Source organism: Oenanthe melanoleuca, chromosome 6 (genome assembly GCF_029582105.1).
Source record: "Oenanthe melanoleuca isolate GR-GAL-2019-014 chromosome 6, OMel1.0, whole genome shotgun sequence".
Lineage (NCBI taxonomy): Eukaryota > Metazoa > Chordata > Aves > Passeriformes > Muscicapidae > Oenanthe > Oenanthe melanoleuca.
The window spans coordinates 34788622-34814177 of NC_079340.1; the positions used below are offsets into that span (position 1 = coordinate 34788622).

The 25556-nt window shown below is 40.3% G+C and overlaps 1 protein-coding gene across 12 annotated transcripts in view; it reads left to right on the plus strand.

The window, feature by feature from the left end:
* Window positions 1-25556, plus strand: part of ALDH18A1 (aldehyde dehydrogenase 18 family member A1) — a 31499-nt gene that overhangs the window by 757 nt on the left and 5186 nt on the right. For 2 of the 12 annotated variants that reach the window (XM_056494257.1, XM_056494256.1), the window contains exons 2-15: window positions 7976-8082; window positions 10728-10951; window positions 12455-12604; window positions 12695-12799; window positions 14102-14260; window positions 14805-14895; window positions 16324-16448; window positions 18801-18945; window positions 20039-20112; window positions 20759-20858; window positions 21953-22173; window positions 24794-24931; window positions 25033-25228; window positions 25375-25496. In XM_056494257.1, coding sequence (XP_056350232.1) covers window positions 7989-8082; window positions 10728-10951; window positions 12455-12604; window positions 12695-12799; window positions 14102-14260; window positions 14805-14895; window positions 16324-16448; window positions 18801-18945; window positions 20039-20112; window positions 20759-20858; window positions 21953-22173; window positions 24794-24931; window positions 25033-25228; window positions 25375-25496 — 1944 coding nt within the window. In that variant the 5' untranslated portion in view covers window positions 7976-7988. Of the gene's footprint in view, window positions 1-4609; window positions 4879-7958; window positions 8083-10727; window positions 10952-12454; window positions 12605-12694; window positions 12800-14101; window positions 14261-14804; window positions 14896-16323; window positions 16449-18800; window positions 18946-20038; window positions 20113-20758; window positions 20859-21952; window positions 22174-24793; window positions 24932-25032; window positions 25229-25374; window positions 25497-25556 lie in introns of those variants that run through there. The other 10 variants (XM_056494261.1, XM_056494260.1, XM_056494258.1 and 7 more) reach the window with 9 other exon arrangements.

The following is a 25556-nucleotide window of genomic DNA, read 5'->3' on the forward strand; positions in this document are numbered from 1 at the left end:
TCCAGAGCTGTATAGATTCGGAGTCGCTTCTCGGCGGTGTCAGAGCGTTACTGCTGCGGGGAGTTTACCTCAGTGGGCAATCGCAGTTTGATCCTCTGCGAGCAGCAGACGAACTGGTAAGAGCTGCACGGTCCTCGTCCACCTGGAGATCTGTGAGAGCAGAGCTGTTGCTCGTCTTGAGGTTTCTTTTTCCTTGCCGGTCTCTTGTGCCTACTTAAAAGATTTCTCCATGCCCAAAGAAAATATTTAAACCCTCCTGATACTTACATGACAGCTAACAGTCACTCGCTAGGTTTTGACCCGACTTTGTGATAAGCCTGTGTTCTTCACATACTGTTTCTTCACAGTAGACAGAACAGGATCAGATTAGAGTTTTTTTAAGCAACCTGATAGCCTTCTGAAGAGGGTAGTCAAACTCTAGATAATGGAGACTTAAGCAAAGCTTACTTGGTTTACCAAATTATTTGATAACTGTTTCTATACTATGCAGTCAAAAATTTTATTTTTTCAAATGAAAAATAACTCAAGTATTTCCATATGCTTGTAAAATTTTTCCATATGCTTATACCTGTGCCGACTCTAGACCCTAAAGTTGATGGATACTTGGAGTGTTTACCTTCCTCCTCTTCCCAGATTTGCTCTTGAGGATACTGAGAAGAAATTTACAAAGGGCTAAAATAAGCTGTAGTAAAGTATTAATGTTTAGTCACTTGAGAAACTATATTACTTGTTCCATATTTGTGTCAGTGAATATTTCTTATTGTGTAAACTGCTTAACTGATTTATTTTTTTGCTGTATCTCCTTGCTCTTCTAAGCTACTGTTTTGTCGTAATTGTCATAAAAATTGTGTTCAATAGCAAAGTAAACATCTTTCAGGCTTAGCTTCAGTAATTCTTCAGCTGTTCTTATTGCATGTTGTGTTACTAGGAATACAAAAGCAATGATATTTTTATGTTTTTCTACAGTATCTGGGGAAGAAAACATCTGAGAGTCACTGTGTGTGATACTTTGAAATGTCAGTTCAAGATGTAGTAGGTAAAAAAAAGTAAATAAAATGGTAGAAATTATTGCTTAAGGACTGAAATGCAGAATAAAAGACCATGTTATGCCAGTATATGAATCCTTTCTTCATCCAATTTTGAGTACTCTGTTCTCTACTGCAGTTGTGATGCTCCGTTGGCTAGTATGCTGCACTCTTTGGGCTAATCAGGGAGGTGGAGGAAGAGCAATGGAGATCATTACAAATATATGAAATAGCCTTGATACAAGGAAAGCAAGAGCATCCTATGCTGATGTATTAGTGGCAGTGTAGTCTAAGGAATTGCTGTGCTTCTCTCTTGCTGCTGCTAATATTCACGTGTACAGATGGTTGGGTCAGTTAGTCTCTGATCAGAATATTATTACAATCAAGCTGTCTTGCTTGGGGACTGGAATTGCGGCTCTGATCAGAAGGGGTGTCAAAACTAGTGCACCTCTGGTACTAGAGTTGTTCAGGAACAACTCAAGCATGGTAACCAATAGAGGAATGAGGTAGGTGCACTGCAAGTCTGTAAAATCATCAGTAGTATGAAGGTGAATAATCCCAGTTTCCACAAAGCTGGAAACTAGGACAGTATTCAACTAGTTGTGATTGCCTTCTTGTCCTTTACCTTCTTGTACTTTACCTAGGCATCTGACAGACTGCTGTTCTACCTGTGAGTTTTGTTTTACTTTCTTTGCTTTCCTGAGTGATGTCTGGCAATTGTACAACCTTCATTTGATGGATGTAGGGAAACTGGAACATGACTGGGATACTAGTTGTATCATTATCTTAACAGCTGGTGGAACCTGATGTTTTGCTGCTCAGTGCTCAAAACAGGTGGTAGAAAAAAGTAGCAAGACTTGATTGAGATGTTAGGAGGAAGGAAATGCTTGAAAGATGGTAATGAATCCTATCTTGAGGTTTATTAGTGGTTTAATCGTGCTTGATTAAATTAACCTGTCATTATGTTCCTCAGAAAGCTTGATTAAAGCAGCTACTCTGAGTGATTTTTTTTTTTTTTTTTTTTTTTTTTTTTTTTTTTTTGTTTTTTTGTCTTTAATTAGCTGGGGAATAAAATATTTGCACAGAGATATACTTGTGTTTCCTACAATTATGTGTGAGATACAGGTAGGTGGACTGAAGCATGTGTGCCTACACATATGGTTATTACCATCAGGATAGTTCCATGCTTTTTCTTGAAGATGGAACTCTCTTAAGATTACTGAAGTTTCACTACCTTAACCTGTCTAAAACAACAGTTTTATGTTGCTCACTTCTCAGTAGTAGTACACTACTCACTTCACTTGCGTAGTACACTGAGGTAAGTAACAGCTGACCATATAGGAAATCTAGGATTCCCTGCCTAACAAGGATCCTTGTATAAAAACTGCTAGTTTCATGTGGCGAATGAAGGTACTGATTTATTTTGTATACATTTTCTCTTACCAATTTACGTCTATTTGAGTATCTGAAAAAGAAAAGCAGCTCCTCAGTATCTGCAGTGGTTATGGGGAACCTGCTGCTTTTTATTTGGGAGCACAGTTTAAACAAGTTGTACATGCTAAAAATTGGCCAGGTGAGCTTAAAATGAGAGCATTTCCATTTCTTGTTAGCTATTCAAAATGAATCACAGAATCTTCAGAGCTGGAAGGGACCCACAAGGATCAGCAAAGCCCACTTCCTGCAAGGCTTGACTTACTATAAAAAAAGGCTTGTCTTAATTAAAAAGAAAAAAAAAATCAACTGCTGTGATATACCTTTAATCACCATTTTGTTATTTTGTGAGTGACTAGCATTCTGGTGTTGTCATTGGTTTTATTCTGCAGTTGCTAATAATTGAAGTGGGGAAGAGTAGAGAGCGGTGCACTATGATGATTAAACCAAGTTCTACTTTAAGTAAAGATCTCCAGATAGTCTTCTAACATAGTGATGACCTTATTTTTGGGGTTTGGTTATTTTGTTTGTTTGGGGTTTTTTGGAGGGAGAAGAATGGGGAGGATCTTGTGGTTGGATCCTGAAGTCAGTTTTGGGGCTCTTCATTGTAAGAAGGACAGTGAGGGACTAGAGTGTGTTCGGAGAAGGGAATGGAGCTGGAGAAGGATGTGCAGCACTCATGTGCAGTCTCATGAGGAGCAGCTCAGGTAGCTGAGGGGGTTCTGCCTGAAGAAAAGGGGGCTCAGAGGGAAACCTTGCTCTGTACAACACTGCCAGGAGGATGCTGCCTGGTGGGAGTCTGGCTCTGTGCCGCAGGAGCCAGTGACAGGATGAGAGGAAATGGCCTCAAGAAGCACCAAGGAAGGTTTAGGCTGGATATTCAGAAAAATATCTTCACAGAATGGGTGGTTAGGCACTGGCACCCTTTCACTGCTCACAGCAGTGCTAGGGTCACCATCCCTGGAGGGATCTAAAACAGCCAGCAGTGCCCGTGGCAGGTGACAGTGCTCTCCCTGCCTCTGGAGATGTGACACATAGGGTTGGATTAGGGCTGCCGTGGTTGCAGATTGGCTGCATCCAAGGCCGCTGTAGGCAGGGGTTGGTGGACTTGATGGTGTTAGGTTTGTGGTTGGACTCAAATGAGGGTGCTTTCCAAATTCCTTAATGTGTGCAGTTCACATCTACTGTGTGCAGTTCTGGTGCCATAAGATAAGGAAGATACAGAGGTATTGGAGAGCATCTGAAAGAGGGCTGCAAAGATGGTGAAGGATCTCCAGGGAAAGCCATACAAGGAGCTGTTGAGGGCGCTTGGCTTGTTCTGTCTGGAGGAGACTGAGGGGAGACATTGCACTCTGCAGCTTCCTCCCAAGGGGCAGAGCTCCTCTCCGTCTCCCTCTCCCCTCCCCTCCCTCAGTGACAGGAACTGAGGAATCCACTGGAGTTATGTCAAGGAGGTATTAGACAGGACGCCAGGAAAAGGTTCTTCCCCCAGAGGGTGGTCAGGCTCCGAACAGGCTCACCAGGGCAGTGGTCATGGCCCCAAGGCTGACACAGCTAAAGGCGAGTTCGGACAGTAGTCTCAGGCATGTGGTGTGATGGTTGGGCTGTCCTATGCAGGGCCAGGAGCCGGACTTGATGATCCCTGCGGGTCTTTTGGTGCTCAGGATATTGTGTGGTTCTCAATTACCCCGATTCTCTTAATTTACAAGTGAATTCAAATGGGATATAGGAGGTAAGTGGAGAGCAAAGCCAACACTCTTGCACTTTTGAAGAGGTTTGGGCTGCAATGGAGAAAAGAAAGGATGTAAACGGCCTAAGGAGGTAAAGGCACTCAGAAGATTGGCTGCGCATCCCTTTCTGCTGTCTGCACCAGACTGCGAGCGTGTGAGCGGGGAGAATGCAGGTTAAGGGAGGCCGCTGTGGGAGATGGCTCAGCAGCATGTGCTGTGGGTAGGGCTGTCTGGACTAGTAGAGGGCCAGACTAAACAGTTGTTAATACTGCAACTTGCAAAGGCCAGGATTCTGTGCTGCAACGTGGAGTGGAATTACATCATCTGCCGGTGGCGCCGGGGGAAGGAGCGCGGGCGGGGCGGTGGTCGGTGACGTAGCGTGGCTGCCGCGGCCGCGGATTGGCTGCGGCCGAGGCCGCTCCGGGCGGGGATTGGCTGCGGCGGCGGGAGCGCGCCCCGCGCGCGTGGCGCGGAGCCGATTTGTAGGCTGGCTCCGGCAGAATGGTCTGACACCGAGCGCCGGCACGTACTGCCCTGTGAGGCACTCGGCAGGGCTCCGAGGCCAGGACGAGGTGCAGTACTGCCGTGACCGCGCTGTACCGCTGGGATGCCTTCTTGAGAGAAAGGAATCGCATGGTACTCGCTGCTTTGAATTGCCTCTTCTTTGTGCGTTTGCCGTCTGCAGACCCTGGGTGAGCCTGTATGCCGTCTGCTCTAAAGACCACTTGTTTTAGTCAGTTCTTCTGAGCTGACTTCCCTCTGGGAATGTTCCTAGGGTTAAAGTTTGCACGAAGAGGTGCACATCAGTTTTTTTTTCTCCTTGCAAAGTTTCAGTTGGTAAAATAATGAAGCGGTTTAACTTGTAAAAGCTTCTGAATGTTACAGAGGACTTAAAGTTTGTGTTGTGGGAAAGACTTCATAAAAATTGTGTGCATTTGCTTTGATATTTGGTTTATCTCTTTTTCTGTGCTTAAGTGTTTTGCAAAATAGTTTTATCGATCGGAATTTGATTTCCAGATTTTTTTCACTTGTGGAATATCTTAATACTCAGATATTTGCCTTTATATCTAAAACTGTGAAAACAGTTTATTTAGTTTAATTTAATCAATTCACTGCAAATAATTGTGGGCATGCTATGGCTCTGCAGCCAATAGACTGAAAAAGCAATAACACTCTCGTTTTTCAAGGTAGAAGATTTAGGATTTGAGATTGTTGATTGCTTTGGAAGGTAGCTAAGTCTCTCTACACTGATCTGGAACAGCATCTAAATGTAGCACAGTACATTAGCCGTTTTTATGGTAATAAATATATGAAAACTAGGTCATGGTATTGCTTTCTATGAGCAATAATACAAGGATAACTTCCATTATTCAAAACGATAATAGGAAAATAATATTTTTAAAGGTCATGTTTGGAGACTAGTTTGAAAGAATTAGGTTTTCCTGGTAATGAAAAAAAAATTAAGCTGATGTTAGGAGGAATACCTGAATAATGCATTTTGCTTTTTTAAAATTGCTTCCTCCAAGTAAGGCAGGAAAGTTTTACTTTTTAAAAAAATATTTTAAGGTATGCACCTTTTTTATTTGTTTGTCACTGTATGTCAGAACCATTCCAGCTATGGAAGTGGTGGAAATGTGAGTAGAATGGAAAATAAGGATTGAAATGGACTTTAAATCCCTGATTAGGTGAGAGGAGAGAAAGGAGTTTGATTAGCCTGAAAGAAAGCCTGTACTTTACATTATACCATAAATTGTGCTCTGTCTTTGCTTTCTGACAGCATCCGTTTCCATTTCACATACTGATACCTGCTGCTGCTTTAAACTCTCTGTTTTCTTGTTAACTTGGTCTCCTTGCCATTTCTCACAAGCTGGTTTCAGAAACATGCTATTCTCTAATCTTTTTCCTTCAAAGGATGCACACTGTCTGACGCTTCTCACTCTTCATTGTCTGCCTGCTTCTAGCAAAGTTGTCTCCGGCAAAGGGAAACAGGAGACAGTCTTCCAGAAGGAGAAGGTTGCTCTTAGTTGCAAGCAGCCTGTGGTAGAATGTGAAGTGGTTCTTCAGCAGATCAGTAGGAGCAGCCAAGGAGATGGCACAGCTTGATCTGGCCAGTGTGGGTCTGTGACATTCTGTGGCAGCGAAGTGCCAGGTGGAGCTTATTACTACAGCAGGAGCTGAAGGTCTGACAGGAGAGGTAACAGGAAGTTTCTGGAGGTGAAACTTCAGGTAGAGTGCCTGTTTCTGTCCCTTAAGGGGCATAGTCTGTGAAAGGGAGCTGAAGGGAAATGGGCAGTTCTACTCAGGATATTTGTGGTGGAAGGGGTTCTGGATAAAGAACCTGGTGTTTGCCAGCTCATGTCAGGAACTGCTGGATTTTGAGCATCTCTCTGAGACCCAGCTAGGACCCTCTTGAGAAGACAGTGTCTGACAGTAGAGGCGAGCTTCAAGGCAGAAGGCTGAAACATGAATAGTGGGAATTATGCAACCCTGGAGGCAGGCACATGAGATTCCTGGTAAGGGTTCAAAGGGGGAATGTCTAATTAGTACTCTTCCCCAGCTTCTTTAAGCTTACCCTGTTATGAGAAGAAAACTTTGACTACTTGCTTAGTTGTGTGATTTGCTCAGAGTCCTTTGTCTGCCTCATCCTGGCAGTGGCCAGTATTGCCATTTCAGATGAAATACAGAACTGGAGGGACACTGCAGATTAATATTGTTAAAATGCCATGCAATGTAAACTTTACTAGACAAAACAGGAGGAACATTTATATGCTGGTGGGTGCCTTGTCTAATATAGAGGTGTGTATTTTGGTAAGGATTATAATGAGGGATAATAATACACTGATGCAGGGTAATAAGGCCCCTTTAAGTGTTCATATACATGTATGCCAGAACTGTCAGTGCTGTAAATGTCCTGGTATTTGTAATAGCAGCAGTTACTGTAACGTCTCCTTGTCCTCTTTTTGGGGCTTTCTCTGTACCATAGTTTGTGCAGTTTTGTTTGCTTTATTTCAATGGTGCTGGAAAATGGATTGAAAACAAGTAAAGGAAGCAAAGTTTTGTTAATGGGAAGGAGAGGTTTTGTTGTTTAAATACTGTCTGGGAGAACTGGATTCTTCTTAATCTCGTTTGTTTCCTTGATGAGACTATATGCATTACTTGAACTAAACCCGTCATAGGAAATGGCTAATTGTGTATTCCTTATTTTGTACTTGCTGTAGTGAGAGGAATCCTGGGTGTTTACAAGTTCAGTCAAGGGAAGCTAATGGCAAGTGCTTTGAAATTGATGTCCTTATTTGTAATCATGGATAAGGTCTTGTAATTTGACAGTACTCAGGGAAAAGTGAATGAGCATATTTCCTATATTGAATAGGGCTGAGATTCATGAGAGGTAGAGTAGATGCTCTGTTGTGGGGTGTACAGAGAAATTTGTATGATACAACCTCTCTACTTTTTTCTTTTTCTTCCAGTCTTCATGAAAATAATGTTACTTTTATCCATTGTGGTACATTCACTAATAGTGTTTTTCCTTCTCAGGGAGTCGTTTTATTTTTTACCTTTATTAAAGATCTGGCAGCAGGTAGGGAGGAGGGGCTTCAGTTCTTCTATATCATTGTGCAAATTCTGCAAAATGGAGAATGGGCATGAGGAAATTGTATTAAGAAGGTACAGGAAAAGAGTTGGACTGAGGGAATGGACAAGGACAGAAATACAGATGGAAAGTCATTGATATTTAACCAGTTTTCCCCCTTCCTCCCTTCGTTTTAACTTGCAGATATCCTTGATTTGCAGAAGGCATCTCAAAATGTTGTGTCGCGCTGCTCTGAGCCCTCTTGTCCGTTCCCCTGGATGGTGCTTTGTGTTTCCGCCCCATGCCATCGCAGCCATATCCCGTTTATGTATGTATGACAGAAAAGCACACGTTTCTGAAATGTTGGTCTGTATGTGTCTGAGCATGCCTATGCTCTTTCCTTTTTGTTGAAAGGAAAATCATCTCCTTAACATCATTCAAAACTTATGGCCTCTGAAGTGAACTGTAGCTAAAGCTCTACTTTCTCAATGTTACTTTCTCTCTTTATAATATTCAGCTAGATGTCTGAGTTAGTGTATTTTTCCTTCTGACATGTATTTCAAGAAAAAAAAAAATTAGTTGTAAAAGTACTGCTGCTGCAGAAGTTCTTTATTTCAACCTCATACATTCCCAGAAAACAAGATCTGGTTATGTCTGCTCCCCCATCTGCATTTTCAGATGTCTTGAGTAAAGCAAAGAGCAAAACTCAAATTTACTTGGATTAAATTCAAGTCGAAAGATGCATGCAGGAAACCTGGGTGTGAATACATAGGTACCCAGTAAATAGTTCTTCCCTGAAAACCTAATTTAAGAGAACCATTCAGTGTCTGCTTGATTAGTGGTCTGAAATACAAAAGGCAAGGATAGATAAACTCTATTAGATCAAGAGAGTTAATCTTTGCATGCAAGATTAATTTTCCACTGGGCTGTATATTAACAGTTCTCTTTTATTAATAACTATGTGAATTAGATGTTGAAATCTTGAAAATTCTAAACTTTTTATTTATGAACTGCAACTCTTTTGATTTCAGTATTTGTAATATTTCTAAATATTCCACATTTTCTGAAGTCAATAATTTTCACAGTATTAACTATGAGAGGTTTTTTCCAAGTATTGACCGTATCCTGCAGTGAAGCAACTCTTGTCACTTCATCAGTTGTGATCTACAGCTGGAGTGGTCATTTATCATGGGGATTTTTTTTTTGTTCTCTACTATTTTCTGTTTGTTGTCCACATATTTTTTTCTGTTCTGTTATGCTTGTGTATTTTGAAATTCTGCCTCCTTACTCTTGAGAAGCAAGCCTTGTGCTTGCTACATAGAAGGATCTGCAGTGCCAAATACTTAAGTATGTTTAATATGTGTCTCTTTCTTTATTAACGAAGTGAAACTGTTGACAGGTATGGGATATAAAGACTGGAATCCTACTTGTCCTACTTGGAATCCTACTTTAAGCCTACTTGTCCAAAACCTGGACTGGATGGCTCTGTCAGTTCCTCCCTAATTGCATGTGGAGCAAGTTAATGGGCTTGTATCTCCAGAGATATTTTGCATGTGTAATGTGGGAGATGATTTCACATCTCAGTCCAATGTAAAATAACTAAAAAAGGTAGATTTATGCAGCCACAGAGCAAGATTAATGATTAGGACTTTAGTGGGGATGAATTGAATTCTCTGCTTGTTCTAGAACTGTTGTCTTTTCACTTACTTTTCTTTAAAACAGTAAATGGCTTCTTTTCAGATGCTGGTTGTTTCTCAGCATCTACCTTCTTATAACCTTCTAAACCCTGAAGCCAAGAGAACTGGAAATAAACTCCTTTCTGGTTATACTGTGTTGGTTGGGCAAATACTAAATAGTATTAAGTAGTAAAGTGTAATGCTGGAAACAGCAGTCAAAGTGTACTCCTTTGTCCAGTCTTTCCTACGTATTGTAGATATTATTTAGATTTGCAAGTATTCCCTCACGGAAACGGGTGAATGAAACTCCTCTCTAAATTTCATTTTCTGTTTTTATATGTGATGTGTTAGTGCAGCCTTCACTTATAATTAGTCTTAAACTTCTTAAACTTCTTCTGTGTGTATAATGAGCGAAAGATGTATTTAATTAAAGCATTTTTAAATTAAAAGGGTTTTTTTTAATGTAGCACACTATTCATTCCTGTCTTTCTCCAGTAACACCAAGAACAGTCACTTGAACTTACAAATGAATCTATTGTGTATTACAAAGCACCAAAATTACAAATACTGAACTCTGCCCATGGCATAGGATTCAGCTGACTGATTTGGAAAGAAGCCTCTGCATCTTCATTGGTTAGGATTGACTAGAACAGAATAGTTTGTTGTAAGACTCTTAGAGTGGTCACCAAGTCCCACAGCCTGATGGTTCAGGACTATTCAAAGCTAAAGCACACTATGGGCATTGTCCAAATGTCTCCTGAACATTGACAGGCTTGGAGCACAAACACAACTTCAGGAGGCGTGTTCCAGGGCTTGAACGCCACCATGTGACTTTGAGTTCGTATTTCTGTCGTGCCCCTTCAATTCTCCCTGGCTGAGCAATGTGCAAAAATACCTGGCTTGGAGATGTTGTAAAAGCTGTATTTCTTTTCTAACAGTCAGGCTTTTTGTGATGCTTCAGGCAGGAAAACTCTCTTAACTGTATCTAATGAGGCAAAGGAGATTGTAAAAGAGCCTGTATAGCTCACATCTCAAGGACTAGTTTTAAAAACAATGTCTTTCAGTTTGGTCTTCTAGATTCCCAGAGTCAGAGCTCTCTGATGCATGGGATATATTGCCTTCTATACCTTAGAGATGGTTAGTGCTGCTCAGATACTCCTGTTTCTCACTTTGTTTTGGTGAATTGAAAGTTAGCTTCTTGTTCCCAGTTACTGGGAAATGTATATTGTGAAAGGTTAGAAGTCTGAATGAAATACTTAAAACTGTTTTTTTTTTTTTTCCCTTTCTTCATCCACAGATCTCCCTTGCCATAACCAACGATTAAGGAATGAATGCATCCGTTGTTGGAGCAACATTCCATTTATCACTGTGCCACTCAGCCGTGCACATGGAAAATCATTTGCACACCGCAGTGAGCTGAAGCATGCAAAACGGATTGTAGTAAAGCTGGGTAGTGCTGTTGTCACTCGAGGGGATGAGTGTGGCTTGGCCCTTGGGAGGCTGGCTTCCATTGTAGAGCAGGTAATTCTGTGACTGAACATTTGTGTTAGCATCCATCACTGAGTACCTGAAGTTACAGAAGATTGTAGTAAAACATCATAAAATATTGATACTCTTTAAAACAATGTGTTAGCCTTTCCCTTTTCAACCCCCTATGCTGCAGTACTATAAACCATGTAACTCAGTAAATTGTTTTTTGAAGATGTGGTAGGTTCATTGTGACTGTCAGCCAAGCATCCACACAGATTCTTGCTTGCTCCCTTCACCTCTGCCCCACCACCAGTGGGATTGGGAAGAAAATGGGTAGAGCAAAAGTAAGAAAACTCATGGGTTGAAATAAAGATAGTTTAATAAATCAAGGACAGGGGAAAAGAAATCAGTGATGGCAATCACTACCTTACTCAAGCAGACCAATGCCCTGCTAGTTCTTGAGTGGTGGCCACCTTGGAAGACAACCTCCTGCATTTTACTATTTTGCAACTCTATTACTGTGTGTGATGTTATGTGGTGTGAAAAGTCCCTTGGGCCAGTTTAAGGTCAGCTGTCTCAACTGTGTCCTCTCTGAACTTTGTGCCCAGCTGCTAGCCTACCTGCAGGGATGGGACATAATGGAACAAGGAGAGCCTTGATGGCTGTAAAAGTGCTGCTCAGCATAGGGGAAAGATAAGGCTTTGATGCTGTGCAAGCACTATTTAGCAATAGGCAAAACAATGGAATGTTAACAAAACTGTTTTAGAACTGAAATCTAAAACACAATATACTACAGACCCCTATTAAAAAATGTTAACTCCATCTTGACTAAACCCAGTATAGAGGGAGAGATTTGCACAGTGAGATTTTTGTGCAATAAGTAAGACATGGCTGGGACATTAGTTGTCTCTAGGGGGAAGGTGGCACTGAAGTATGTGAACTCTGCAAAATGAATCAACCCTTCTTGATCACCTGAGCATTTGCAGAATTCCTCCAGAGAAAAGCCTGAAACCTCATTATTTGTAGGAAAAACTGATGGGATCAACTCAAGTATTTCTTCTCCAAAAATGAAAGGGTTGTCTTGGTGAGCACTGGACATGTCCTTCCTGGGAAGTAAAGTTCACATAATATATTCATGCAAGACATTTAGCTGGGGCTTTGAAAGGAATCTCGCCAGATACATGTAAGGAGGAAGTAATCGAAAGCGTTACTATTGCGAGTTGGTCTCTTCACTTCTAGAATTTGAAGTTACTGTGTAATGGTAGCTTTGGGAGTGGATGGATTGAAGCATTTTTCTGTAACAAAAGCTGGTATTGTGAAAAGAAGGTTTATGAGAAGTGATAAATTGCATGCAGCCCTTGGCATAACTCCCAAGTGGCTAAGAAGGTGTGCAAAAATATCGTCACGGGTGATTGCCTTGCTTTGTGCGTCCATAGAGAAATCAAAATGCTTGTGGTCAGCAGGAATTGGTGAGCAAAATGTTATAGTAGCCAGGACTGTCTTGCTATCACTGATCATATGCCAGGCCCTATTTTTTATTTCCTTTACTTACAGATCTCAATGCTGCAAAATCAGGGCCGAGAGATGATGATTGTCACCAGTGGGGCTGTAGCTTTTGGAAAGCAGCGGTTGCGTCATGAGATCTTGCTTTCTCAGAGCGTGAGGCAAGCACTTCATTCAGGCCAGAGTCAGCTGAAAGATATGGTGAGAGGCTGGTGGCACTCCTACTTGTCCTTGAGTGTTGGGTACTACCTATTCAGGTCACTGCCTGACAGCTGTTCTTTGTCTTTCTAGGCTATTCCAGTCTTGGAGGCGCGAGCCTGTGCAGCAGCTGGACAGAGTGGACTAATGGCTCTGTATGAGGCCATGTTTACACAGTACAGCATCTGTGCAGCTCAAGTAAGGTGTTCCTTCTTTCCTAGACTAACTTGCTACTTTTGGAGCTTATTATTGTCACATAAGTGGTAGCTTATACAAGAGTGCCTTGCTAAATATTTCTGAAACAGAGTTATCTGTTGTCAAGATAAAATGAATATGCTTTTTCTTTTTGGAGTTCAGGTGTGCCCTCTCTTTTATAGTGGGGAGGGTCTGTTGAGATCTCTTCACAAAAGCTGGTGGTCCAAAGTGAGGGTTTAAAAACCACAAGTGACTAAACTGCGATATATTCTGTAAAGCTGACGGAAATGCATATCCACACTTCAGAATTTGCTGTCCATCTGCTCTTCTAACCTTTCCAACTAGTGGGTGATGGTATTCCTGGCCTGGGTCTTACACTAAAGACTGCAGCTGTATCAGTTGAACTATTAAACAGACTTTGCTTATTTTGGGTACTCTGAAAATATAGAATTGCTTTAATTGTAAGGCCTTATTTTTTTAGACACTATTAATGAATTTAGGAGCCTAGCATGAAATCTTCTTGGAGGAACTTCTTTACTGTAATATGGTAGAGCTCATATAGCCAAATTATTTATAAAATAGCTGAAAATCATTATAGGTCATGCTGTATTGTAATCTTGTTCAGATCTGTAGACAACTATTATTCCTTTGATATGAAAGAATAAATTGCCTATGCCAAAAAAACTTAGCATACACATTGATTCCAAGTGCTCCTGTACATTTGAGTGGTGGAGTTTGCTTAGTTCTTTAATGTCCATTGACAGAGTAAAAGCAAAAAAAAGTCTCTCCAGAGCAGACATTGAAGGTGGTTTTTGTTTGAAGCACTAAAAGAAAGGGGTGCTATCTATGTTCAGGGGACAAGATTGTTTCAGAAGAGTAAGTGAGTTCTAGTGAGTAGAAGGAAGGTTGATATAAAGCATCCCTTCTGCTCACTACAAGTAGGAACATTAAAGTGGGAGAAAAAACTGGAAAGGCAGCATCTTGAGCAATCTGTTGAATTGTCTAGGGTCTTAGTAGTTAGCATGAGCATCCATTTTCTGATTACAATCTTTTTTTCCAAGTTTGTTCTTGGAGTGTGTGACCTACCAGCTTGGGATAGGCTATTACAGGCTTCAGTGGAATAAACCTGATAATATTTCGGAAAGAATATTTCTCAGTTTTATTCTATATCTTTTTAAATGTGGCTTTTGTTTCTTTAGTGATCCAAAAGGCATGACTGCTCTGTTATGATGTGTTAATACATAAGATTATATGACATTCTTATAGGAAAGGTAGTAGGCTAAGTAGTTTCTTTCTTCCTTTTAGATTTTAGTCACCAATCTGGATTTCCACGATGAACAGAAGCGTCGCAACTTAAATGGAACATTACATGAGCTTTTAAGGATGAATATTGTCCCTATAATTAACACTAATGATGCAGTTGTTCCACCTCCAGAGCCAAACAGTGATCTACAGGGGGTAAATGTGGGTAAAGTATTGTGGGGTAGGGGGGTCCTGCTTGCAGATGGTGCAGTGCTGATGTGTACTTGACTAATGCCATAACCAGGAACCTCTGAAGTCTACAGCAGAGAAATAAATATACAGAATTATTACATGGGCAAGAGGATACTGGAAGACTGTGTTGACTTGTCTGTATTTGGCATGATACAGTGTTATGGGATGAAACCTGGGCAAATATTGTCTCCTTTACCAAAAGCAAGCATGCCTCTGCAGGTCATGTAATCCAGCACCTCTTCTTAAAGCCGCGTCAGTTAGTGCCTCTTGCCCTGTCACTGGGCACTAAGGTGGAGAATGCAAGTACTGATGACACTGCTTGTCATTTGGATACCACTTTACTGAAGCATATGTACTTTCACACAAAGATCACCTTTGAAGTTTTTGGTGGGTGAGAAAAAAGCAGCTTGGAAGAACTTGTTAGTGCTGAGGTAGACAGCTTTTTTATGCTGGCACTAAATATTTCTTAGTTCCTCACACTGTTCACTGCTTCTGATATGTATGTGTATTGCAGGTAATTAGTGTGAAGGATAACGACAGTCTGGCAGCACGACTGGCTGTGGAAATGAAAACTGATCTCCTGATTGTTCTTTCAGACGTAGAAGGTTTGTGAGTAATTTATTTCTGATTTTAGTGAAGCACATCAGATTGTCAAACCAACCTCTTTTCCTTTTCCAACCTCTTTTTACTGATCTCTTCAGTTCATCTCTTTTACAAAGACAATTGCAATGTACTACAGTAATTCCTTAAGGCCTGTACCCAATGTTGATGTTGTCTGACACACTGTTGAATTTGGATGGGGCAGAATGCATGTGAACCTGAGACCTGTTCCAGATCCCAGAATACCACATGTACTGTGGTACTTCTGCTGGCTTCTCAGAGTTGCATGATAGTCAGGAAGAGTATGCAGGATAAAAGCTACGTGTCTCGAATCAGGAGTATAAACCAAATACTATTCTACAATAGTTTGTTTCTTCTGGCAGCAGGTTTGCATATTAAGTCACATATTCTTTTCATCTTCTTCAGATGTGTTTCTTTTAGTAGATCTGGCTTTCAGCACATGCTTGAGGCCCTGGGGAGGAAAGAGGTGTCTTTTATAAGCACAGTTTCTTTTAGTAGATGAAGCTGGTTTTCATGGTTAATTCTAGTAAAAATGACTGTCTTGGAGCAACTCATTAAAACAATAATCAAAGGAGTTTGTAAAAAATCCCAAAAACCAGCATACCTGTCCTCCAATCTTATTAAGTCAATGTGACAGCTTGTTTATGGAAAGGAGTCCTCTACTTCCCAACCTATCAAGGGCGGGCACAGATAGACTGCACTTGTGCTCTCTAATTTGTTGTGGCAGTATTTGTGCACATACAGAATTTCTGGGAAGTGTAGCAGTAGAGTTGAAGTTTAATATGAAGTTTAATATAGTTAACCAAAGTGTCATTGAACTCCAAGTGTAGCGACATTAAATTACTTGATTTTAAAAAATGCTAATAAGAGTTTGTCTCTGTAGTGTTGTGTTCCTTCTTAGTAGAATTCAACAGTTACCCTTTTTACATGTTTCTGAATTGCCTGTTTTCTCACTGTGCAATCCACCATTCAAGAATATCATCTGAGTCTTTGGTGAGGAGGACTATTCTTTGCCTGTTCAGTTGGGGATTTGTGTATGTAAGCCCTGATTTTGAACATCTAAAAGCTGCAAACTGTCTGAAACCTCAACCAAATGTCATTACCTCCCAGCTCGCTTCTGCTATTCAGCGTGTGGGTTTTTGGTTTGTTGTTTTTTAGGCTTTCAAATTACCTTTTGGATCTACCAGTTAAGAATTTTGTGCTTTTAGTTCTACAGGTAGAAGGGTTCAGCGGAAGTTTCAAATCCTCCTCCTAAAGGAGGATTCCTCCTGTTCCTGAAGTGGAGAACAGCTTTATAGCCTCATATTGGTTGTTTTTGTTGTTTGTTTGTTTGTTTGTTTGTTTGTTTTTCTTTTTTCATGGGTGAACTTTGGACATGAGGGTATATAACTGATTTTTATAATTTATTTCAGGACTCTTTGACAGCCCGCCAGGGTCTGATGACGCAAAGCTTATTGACATATTCTACCCAGGAGACCAGCAGTCTGTAACATTTGGAACCAAATCCCGAGTGGGAATGGGTGGCATGGAAGCCAAGGTAGAAATAAATATGGAACATATGCTTCATAATCGGGAAGGAAAGGGAGCTGCATGAGATGATTGTGCTTTGTGCTGCTATTCAGATGGATCTTGGCAGGCTGCAGAAATGGGCAGGCGGGCACCTTAAGAGTTCAGTAAAAGGAAGTGCTGAGTCCTACGCCTAGGGACATTGGTATGGGCTGGAGAATTGACTGTCTTGAATGCAGGTTCAGTGAAAAGGGCAAAGGGGTTTTGGTAGATACCAAATGGAATGTACACCCGCAATATGGCCTTTGGGCAAAGCAGGCCAGCGGTGTTCTGGGTTGTATGAAAAAGAACACAGCCAGCAGGTCGAGGAAAATTATTACTTTCATCTACTGAGCAGTGGTGAAACCACATCTGTAGAGTTGTGTCTGCTTCTAGACACTGCAATACAGGAGGGACATGTCATTGCTACAGTGACACCAACAGAGAGCCATGAATATGATTAAAGAGCTGCAGCACTGTCACACTAAGAGAGGCTGTGAGCTAGGATTGTTTACACTGGAAGAGAGAAGGTTTGGGTATAAGTAGCTGAAGGAAGAGTTTGGAGAAAGCAGAGTCAGATTCTTCTCAGTGGTATCCAGGGAACACACAAGAGGCCATGGGCACAGAGAGAAGTACAGGTGATTAAATTGAAATGTAAGAATTTTACAATGAGGTTGCTGAAGCACTGGAGCAGGTTGCCAAGAGAACCTGTGGATTCTCTGTTGGGACATTTTCAAGACCGGATGGTATCTTGAGTAAGTTGCTTTAGTTGACCCTGCTTTGAGCAGGCAGTTGGACTATGTGATTTCCAGGGATCCTTTCCAGCCTCAGCTATTTCTTTGAGTACCCTGAAATGGTATATGGCTTCCTTTTGCTTTTCTTTTAGGTCCATGTGAATTGAAAAGAGCAAGTTACGAATTACAGTCCAATATATTTTAAAAGGTGACATTTGGAACTGTATTCTAGTGTTTTAAATTAAAATAAGAGTCAGTCCTCAATTCTTTATTATGTGATAATTCAAAGACTTTGGGAATTCCCATCTCTTAAATCTGATACAGTACCTCCCTCTCTTTTGAGTTTGTACAGTGTACTTCTGAAGGATATATTGGTGGAGACCAAGGTACTTCAGTTTTTGAGTGAAAGATTAGTGGAGGTGGGAGTGCTAATGTGTTTTAGTGCTGTGTATAGTCAGGTGGTCTCAGTATTCATTGCTGTGAGTACATAAACATGGGTGTGTTGTGCGACAGCATATGCCTCTCATGACACTGATATACAAACATGCAGATTTCCCTGGCATGTATCTGGAAAGTTGTCTGTAAAAAATAAAGCAGATCTTGACTAAGCAGGAAAATACCAAAATAAAATTATTCATCAGTTACATTATTGATTATTCCCTTTTCTGAAGAATCAGGTAAGGCTCACTCTTTAAGTATCAGAGCATGGACTGGAAGGTGGCAAAAGGAGGAGGAATTTGTAACTATGGGATGTACAAACCTTATTCAGAAATTACTTTCCCTTATCTGATTTCTAGGATAGTTTAAACAATTCCAGGTATTGAAGGTAAAGCTGCCAAGGTCAGAGAGTACTTTTGTTGTAAAAGTAACAGTCAGTTAGAGTTACTTGGTGTCTTTTGAGTCACATAGAGGCAAATTTTGATGTAGGTGTAACAAATATTTGCTTACAGTTGAGAAGATAGGTGACATTTTTGAAAAATTGTAGCATCAATAACAGGAAACAGATGGTGGCTCAAAGAACAAATCTCGATTTTCAGTGTGAAATTTGAGCAATAATGAAGCAGCTGATGGTCTTTTGGTAGCCGAGTTTGATGTGATAAGTCTATCTGCATTTGTGTCTCATACTGACTGTGGACTGTAATACCAAATTTTAGAACAATATTAGGAAAGCATAGAAGTGAGTAAGCAGAGAAGCTTTTGCAATTAAATAGATGACACATAATTAAGTGTAGTACTGGATAATATTGCCCATACTTTGATTGACAAAAGAAAACCACTGGCAGTACCTCTTCAGCAGGTAGCATCTGGGATTTGAGAGAAATCATATTCTGCTCAAAAATGTGCAAAGAGGAAAATCTTAGGACCAGTTAGTACACAGGGATTTCAAAGGACCCTTACTAATGAGCTAGTCCTGATATAAACTTAACATAAGGATTAAGCAAATGTCAGTATTCCAACACTGAAGTTCAGAGATTGCCAAAGTGTGTTGAATGCTCTTTGAAAGTATAAGCAATCAATCTGGACATCAGAGTGGACCAAGAAGTCTTGTTGAGAGTGGTGATTCAAATAACTGGTGAATCTCTTGCAACTGGTTCTGTCCTTTCCTGTAGGTGAAAGCAGCTCTTTGGGCCCTGCAAGGAGGCACTTCAGTAGTGATTGCAAATGGAACCCACCCAAAGATCTCAGGTCATGTCATCACAGATATTGTAGAAGGGAAAAAAGTTGGAACTTTTTTTTCAGAGGTAAAACCTGCAGGTGAGTACAGAGTTAATGTGTACCTTGAGAGTTGTAGAGTTTTCCTGAAAAATTAGAATTAAAATTTGTTCAGAGCTGTGCAATAACTGGGAAACCATCCTCTGCTTGCAAAATGGATTTTGAAAGGTGTTTTCTAAAGTATGGATAGAAACTGCTGAATTCCCTGCTCTTCTTCACTCCAGCTCATAAACTGGTGCATCAGACTTGCATTTGAAGAATGCAATGAGTAGAGTAGAAGGTTTGCCTTTTGTAGTCTTAAGAGTTATCATCCAGTATCTATGATTTCAGTGTGAAAATATGGATATAGAATGTGCTGCTGAACTACAGTAGTGTTTAGGTTTATTTTTTGTCATTAATTTCTTTTACAACTCAGTCTTCTGTTATGGTAGGTAGGAATGTTTTCCTGCCACTGCATTGCTGGAACTGTGTAATAATTGTTGGATAAAATCAGACCAAAGATTTATCACCTTAGCAGAATAGATTCTGGAGTGATACTTTTGACTTGCACTTTAAACCAAGTCAATTTCTTTGTGTATAGTAATCCTTAATGGATTTTTTGTATAAATTCGTGAAATCATCTTTGAACGCACTCGGTGTCCATGTGCTCAAGTGCCTTTTTTTTTAGCCCCACTATAATAAGTTGGTATCAGCAGTAAAACTTTTAATCTTGTGATCCCATTCCGAGTCACAAATATGGTAAGTAGCTAAAGTCCGTCCCTGTGGACTGTCAGCTGGATACTTTAACTTCTCAAAGTTTGCCTCTTTTCTTTCAGTGTCCTACTATGCCCTAGAGTCTAAGCTATTCTGTTGTTCTTTTGTCCTTTGCCAAGCCCTTTTGATACATGCTGCACACTTGCTGTGACATGGAGACAGAATCTTTGTGGCGATTCTGTATGTAGGGACCATAACAGTATTTTTGTGTCAGGTACAGACTTTTCTGTCTGAGAGTACAACATTTTACTTGGATTTGTCTGTTAAAAACTGCACTAGCTTTCATGTTCTGAACAAAGAATTGGAAGATGAACAGGCTAGTGCTCACTTCTCTCTATGCTATTGCTTTGTCAGTGTAGGATATTTTTGGGTTTTTTTGCAGGCCCTACTGTAGAACAGCAGGCTGAAATGGCTCGAGCTGGTGGCAGGACCTTGGCGGCTCTACAGCCTGAGCAGGTGACAGAACAATATGGACAAATTTTTAATACTGTGCATGCATGGCAAGTTTTACAACACAGACTTATAAATAAATGGGTCCCTTGGGACAAGAATCTATTATTTCTGTGCCAGATCCATTGTTTGTATTGTAGCCTGCTTAAAGATGAGAAAAGCAATAAAAGATCGTGTTCCTTGGGGCTGTGAAGTAATATGGGCTTTCATGTGGGGTTTATAAAAATTTTGATTGCATCAAGTAGCACACAGAAGTGAATTGTGATCAAAGCTGCTGAAGAATTGACTGGAATAAATTGCTCCATTCACACCTGTGTGGAGTTTAGCATACAACATGTGTACAAAAGTGGAGCTGTGGACAATTACTCTGCAGCTGCGTGGGTATGATGTGGTACAAGGTGCTGTTGAAGGACGTGATTTTGATGAAGAAGACTAGGCAAGGAAAGCAAGATAATTAAAAGCAAGGTAAAGGCTGAAGTGGTGTTTGGTCTTCTTTTTCAGTGTGATACAGGCTGGAAAAATCAGGTGGCCAAGTATCGGGAGAGTTAAGATAGTGAGAGGATGTGGTCAGCATGAATGGACTATAGGAACTAGATGTCAAACAGCATGGACTTTGAATAAGAAGTCAGTTCAGAAATGTTTTCTCTTTCAGAGAGCAGAGATTATTTATCGTCTTGCTGATTTACTAACGGACCAGAGAGAAGAAATTCTCTTAGCAAACAAAAAGGACTTAGAGGAGGCTGAAAATAAAGGTACTGTTTCAAATCCTTCCATAGTAATACTATCATCTTGTATGTGTCTGGGCCTCAAGACAAATGAGCAGAACTAGAACTTCTGTCACCTGGGATTGGGCAATATGGCCAATACACATTATTGAACCCAGGGCTTTGAGGGCTTGTCAGTGTAAACAGCTGCAGCCTCTTTCATTGCATAAAACAGATGCCTTTATCAGAGAAGATACTGAGGCAGTGCAAAACACCAAGTGGTGTATTGTAAAAAAAAAAAAAACAAAAACAAAAATCCCAAAAAGAATAGAACAAATATCTCTGTTACTGTTATGCATAAAGTGAGTATTTTCTGGGCTGGTTACTGTAATGTTTGGTTCCTGAAGGGAAGGCTATCATCTCTACACTTAAATTAATGCTCTCCAAAGCATCAGTTGTCCCCTTCTGATTGAGGAAAGTTCTCTTTAGGTGGCTCAGGTGAGACCCATTCTTCTGTGTTAGACTGATGCATTCATTGAGAAGCTGGAGTTGAGATGTATGCATGTTGGCATAACAAATACATGAAAAGGACACATCGTGAATTGTAATAGTCTGTGGAATGCACCACTGACCAGAGTATTTGAGGGGACATTGCTGGGTTAACTCACTGTTTGAACGTGTTCAGACTAGAAAGTTCAAGTTCTTGCCCAGTCTGCACAGAAAAAGCTATGCATGTGTCAGCGATTTGCTGTTTCTGTTGGTAAGGCAGAAATATGAAATTATTGCCTCGACCTTCCAGAAATACTGCAAGGGTAGAAATTTGTAAAAGATTCAGTCATGCATTCAGTACATGAAATAGGACAAACCTTATCTTTCTGGATGTTGGTGGTTTGTGTGATTGCTTCATGTACAAAGCTCTTAAACCTCATTAATTGAAAATGTGGTGCATGAAATTGTCATCATATTTGAGGGGTTTTATTGTGACTACCAGACTTGATGCTGTGCATTTTTAATCTCAGATTACTTGCTAGGGTGTGGGAAATACACCTTAATTTTCCTTAGGTACAGCACTCGTTTAAGTCACATCTGCTTGAGCCTAGGAAGACCAATCTATCCTCAGCACAGCTTTTTCTTTCTTTTAGGGAGATTAGCACTCCCTTTGTTGAAACGCCTAAGTCTGTCTACTTCAAAGCTGAACAGCTTGGCTATTGGTCTGCGTCAGATTGCAGCATCCTCGCAGGACAGCGTCGGCCGTGTCATTCGACGAACTCGAATAGCAAAAGACCTGGATTTGGAGCAGGTGACAGTGCCGATTGGGGTCCTTCTCGTGATCTTTGAATCTCGTCCTGACTGTCTTCCACAGGTTTGTAAGGAAGGTAGATTACACTCTTGGGTATTTCTGTTGGCGAGCAAGCAGAGACTACAAAAAGTATTGTTTCAAAGGACTCTTGCTTGGATTTATCTACAATTGATTGTGTTGGCGTCCCTATTTTTTAAGCAGAGATGTTTTCAGAGCTTGCTTCTGCAGTGTTCAGTTAATAATTTGTCTTATGCCAGGAATAAGTCGGGTATGTTAAGGGCATATGCCTTCCCTTTCAGCACTGTGTGGAAAGTAAATGCTGTTATCAAATGCATGAAAATACGGGTGCTGAACTAATGTTGCAGGAGCAACATTGGTCTTACTTTCTAACTCCCAAATACTTTACTGAGCAACTGAAGTAGATTTAAAATGAAAGCAAAAAAAAAACCAAACTGTGATTAGCAGCTTTTCTTCCCATTATCAATGTTAGGTATCTAAGAAGCTTGACTGAGGAGTTCTCTAGTATATGAGCAGGTGTTTGAGTAGAAAGTAGTGGGTACAGCCACTTACAAGAAGATGTAAGGCTCAACCAGTGGAGAGCTTTGTACTTCATGACAGATTTTTGTGAGTAGTCCCTATTTCACAGTGAAAAGGAGTATGCTGTAAGAAAAGTTCCTGTGAAACAAAAAGGCACTAGTCTCCCTTGACTACCAGCTCTGTTTGTTGCAGATAACCAGTATGCTACCTTTTTGAATTTGCATCTGTCTTTCTGGACTTCAGGCTAGATCTCTTGCCTTGCATAGCTCATGTCTACCTCTTTCTCTTGGCTATATCTTATCAGCAGACTGACTCCCTGCCCTGCCCTCTTTTCCCCTGCTTTGTTTTACAGACTTAGGATAGCTTGACTTGGTAGTTGTTTTGCTTCTTGCCAGCCTCCTATCCTCATACTCACATCCGGCTTCCTGATGAAATTTCAGAGGGTCATCTTTGATAACTCTGCATTTGAATTGTATGATTTCAATCCCATCCTGTACCTGCTTGAGAGGAGCAGTTCCCTCCTCTTAGTTTACAACTGCATCTTATGCTTGGTTGGGTTAAGATTGAATAAGTGAGCATATACGAACAACATGTTTGCCTCTAATACTTACAGGGTGAAATTGCAAGCATCCTTCAGAGACTGTTTTGTATAGATTCCACCAAATCCAATTGTTGCTCTGAAGTATAGTCATGTTTTACTGGTCTTTGAGACTGAACCATTTTGAAACCCCTTATCTTGTGTTCTACTTTTAATTACACAAGTTTTTTATTTTTGTGTCTTAATTCTTGGTATTTTTTTCTTTTCATTTTTACTAACTATGTCAAAACCTTTATTTTAATCTTATGCCCCGTTACTTAAATAAGCTTATTTGTTTAGTTTTCCTTTGTGATACTGATCTGGAGGGGCAGATACTTAGAAGGTACTTTTAAAATAAAATCAAATGGTTTTTTAAGTTATATAACTTAAAAAGACACATGATAGTTATGTAAGGCAGACTTCCCAGACGGTTATACTTCAGTGTGTTTATCTAAAGTGTTTCTTATTTTTCGCTATTATTTTCAAATGAGGTAGAATACCAAGCATTGTGATTATTCTTACCCATTTGATACTAGAAGGGGAATGATTATCTGGCTGGTTATTTCATGAACCAGGATCTAGAATGTGCCACCAAGCTAACTTCTTGTTAGGTGTGAGCCTGACTAATTTTGGCATCAACATCTCAATAACATACAGTATGTACTCTAATGAGTGTAGGTTTGATGATGATATATACAGGTGATGATAGTGATATGTATAATCTTTCCCAGAAGATAGAAATACAGCAAAATAACATAAAATACTAAGTTTATTTATTCTTGAGATTCTGGAGAGTAGGCGATTTTGTTTTCTGAAGGAGTGAATGCTTTTAAACTTTTTTTAAGTAGGTGGAAAAATTGTGAGGCCATTGTGAATGAAGTTGGGATGCTGAATACAAAAAAGGATGCAAAAGAAAAATAGGTTTAGAAAAGTGCTTTATTGTGTCTGACATACTCTGAGGTAGAAAAGAACAAAAACCTCTTGCATTGCTGGATTTAAATGGTGAAATCTGATACCTTAAACAGAAGGGCAGCAGTATCTGTCAGTTTCTTCTGGTGATAAACATGGAAGCAGAGATGATGCTGGGCCTATTGTCTCAAAATTTTTTTTCTCCACACTTAGAGCAAGTATTACCTATTTATGATTGCTGTTTTCAACAGCATGATGAAAATGTTTTTCCTTCCTGTAGGAAGAACACACTCTCTGCTGGAATGGTTAGGGACAAGAGTCCTTGCTCCTAAAATTATTCTCCTTGGAGTAATTGCACACACAGGGATCCAATTCATATGAAGCCCTATGTCCATAGTTTCCTCTGACTTTTTCACTGTAGTCTCCCCATGGCAGCAGTACCCTGAAAACTCAAGTTTGCTCCTGAAACTAGCACATTTAATTTCTGGAGTTAAATGTGCTGCTACTTGTAATGGTTTTTCGGAGCCATGAAAAGAAAACTCTAGATTGAGTAAATAAAAAAAATCCTGCTTTTATTTTATGTTATTGGGTGTTATTCTTACAGAAGACCCAGATTACCTTTAAGGGTTTATTTTCCCCTATAATAAACTCCTTTGACAGGTGTCTGCTTTGGCCATAGCCAGTGGAAATGGCTTACTACTTAAAGGAGGGAAAGAGGCAGCACATAGCAATCAAATCCTTCATCGTCTGACACAAGAAGCACTCTCTATTCATGGAGTCAGAGATGCAGTGCAACTGGTAAGTGCCTAGAGTTAAATCTTTTTCTTTGCTATAGTATGTATATGTGGGCAAAACTTGAGAGTTCAAACTGTATACCCTTTATATTGCAACTACCCCAGGTGAACACAAGAGAGGAAGTAGAAGATCTCTGCCGTTTGGATAAGCTGATAGACCTCATCATTCCACGTGGTTCATCACAGTTAGTCAGAAACATCCAAAAAGCTGCTAAGGGAATCCCAGTGATGGGACACAGTGAAGGGATCTGTCATGTCTATGTTGACACGGATGCCAGTGTTGAGAAGGTCACACGAATAAGTAAGCTGTGGGAGGATGACTTGAATCTCATGGGTATAATTGAACTTTGGAGTATGCGATGTAGTTGTGGTAATTTATAATTTATATAATATCCAAAATCTTTGTTGTAAATGTTATATAACCAATTATCTACTCTTAAACCTCAGTCAGAGACTCAAAGTGTGAATATCCTGCTGCCTGTAATGCTCTGGAAACTCTCTTAATTCATCGAGACTTGCTGAGAACCCCGTTGTTTGATCAGGTCATAGACATGTTGAGAGTAGAACAGGTTAGTCCCTCATACTTGTGTTTTGTTTTGTGATTTTTGTCTGGTTTTATTTCTGAAATT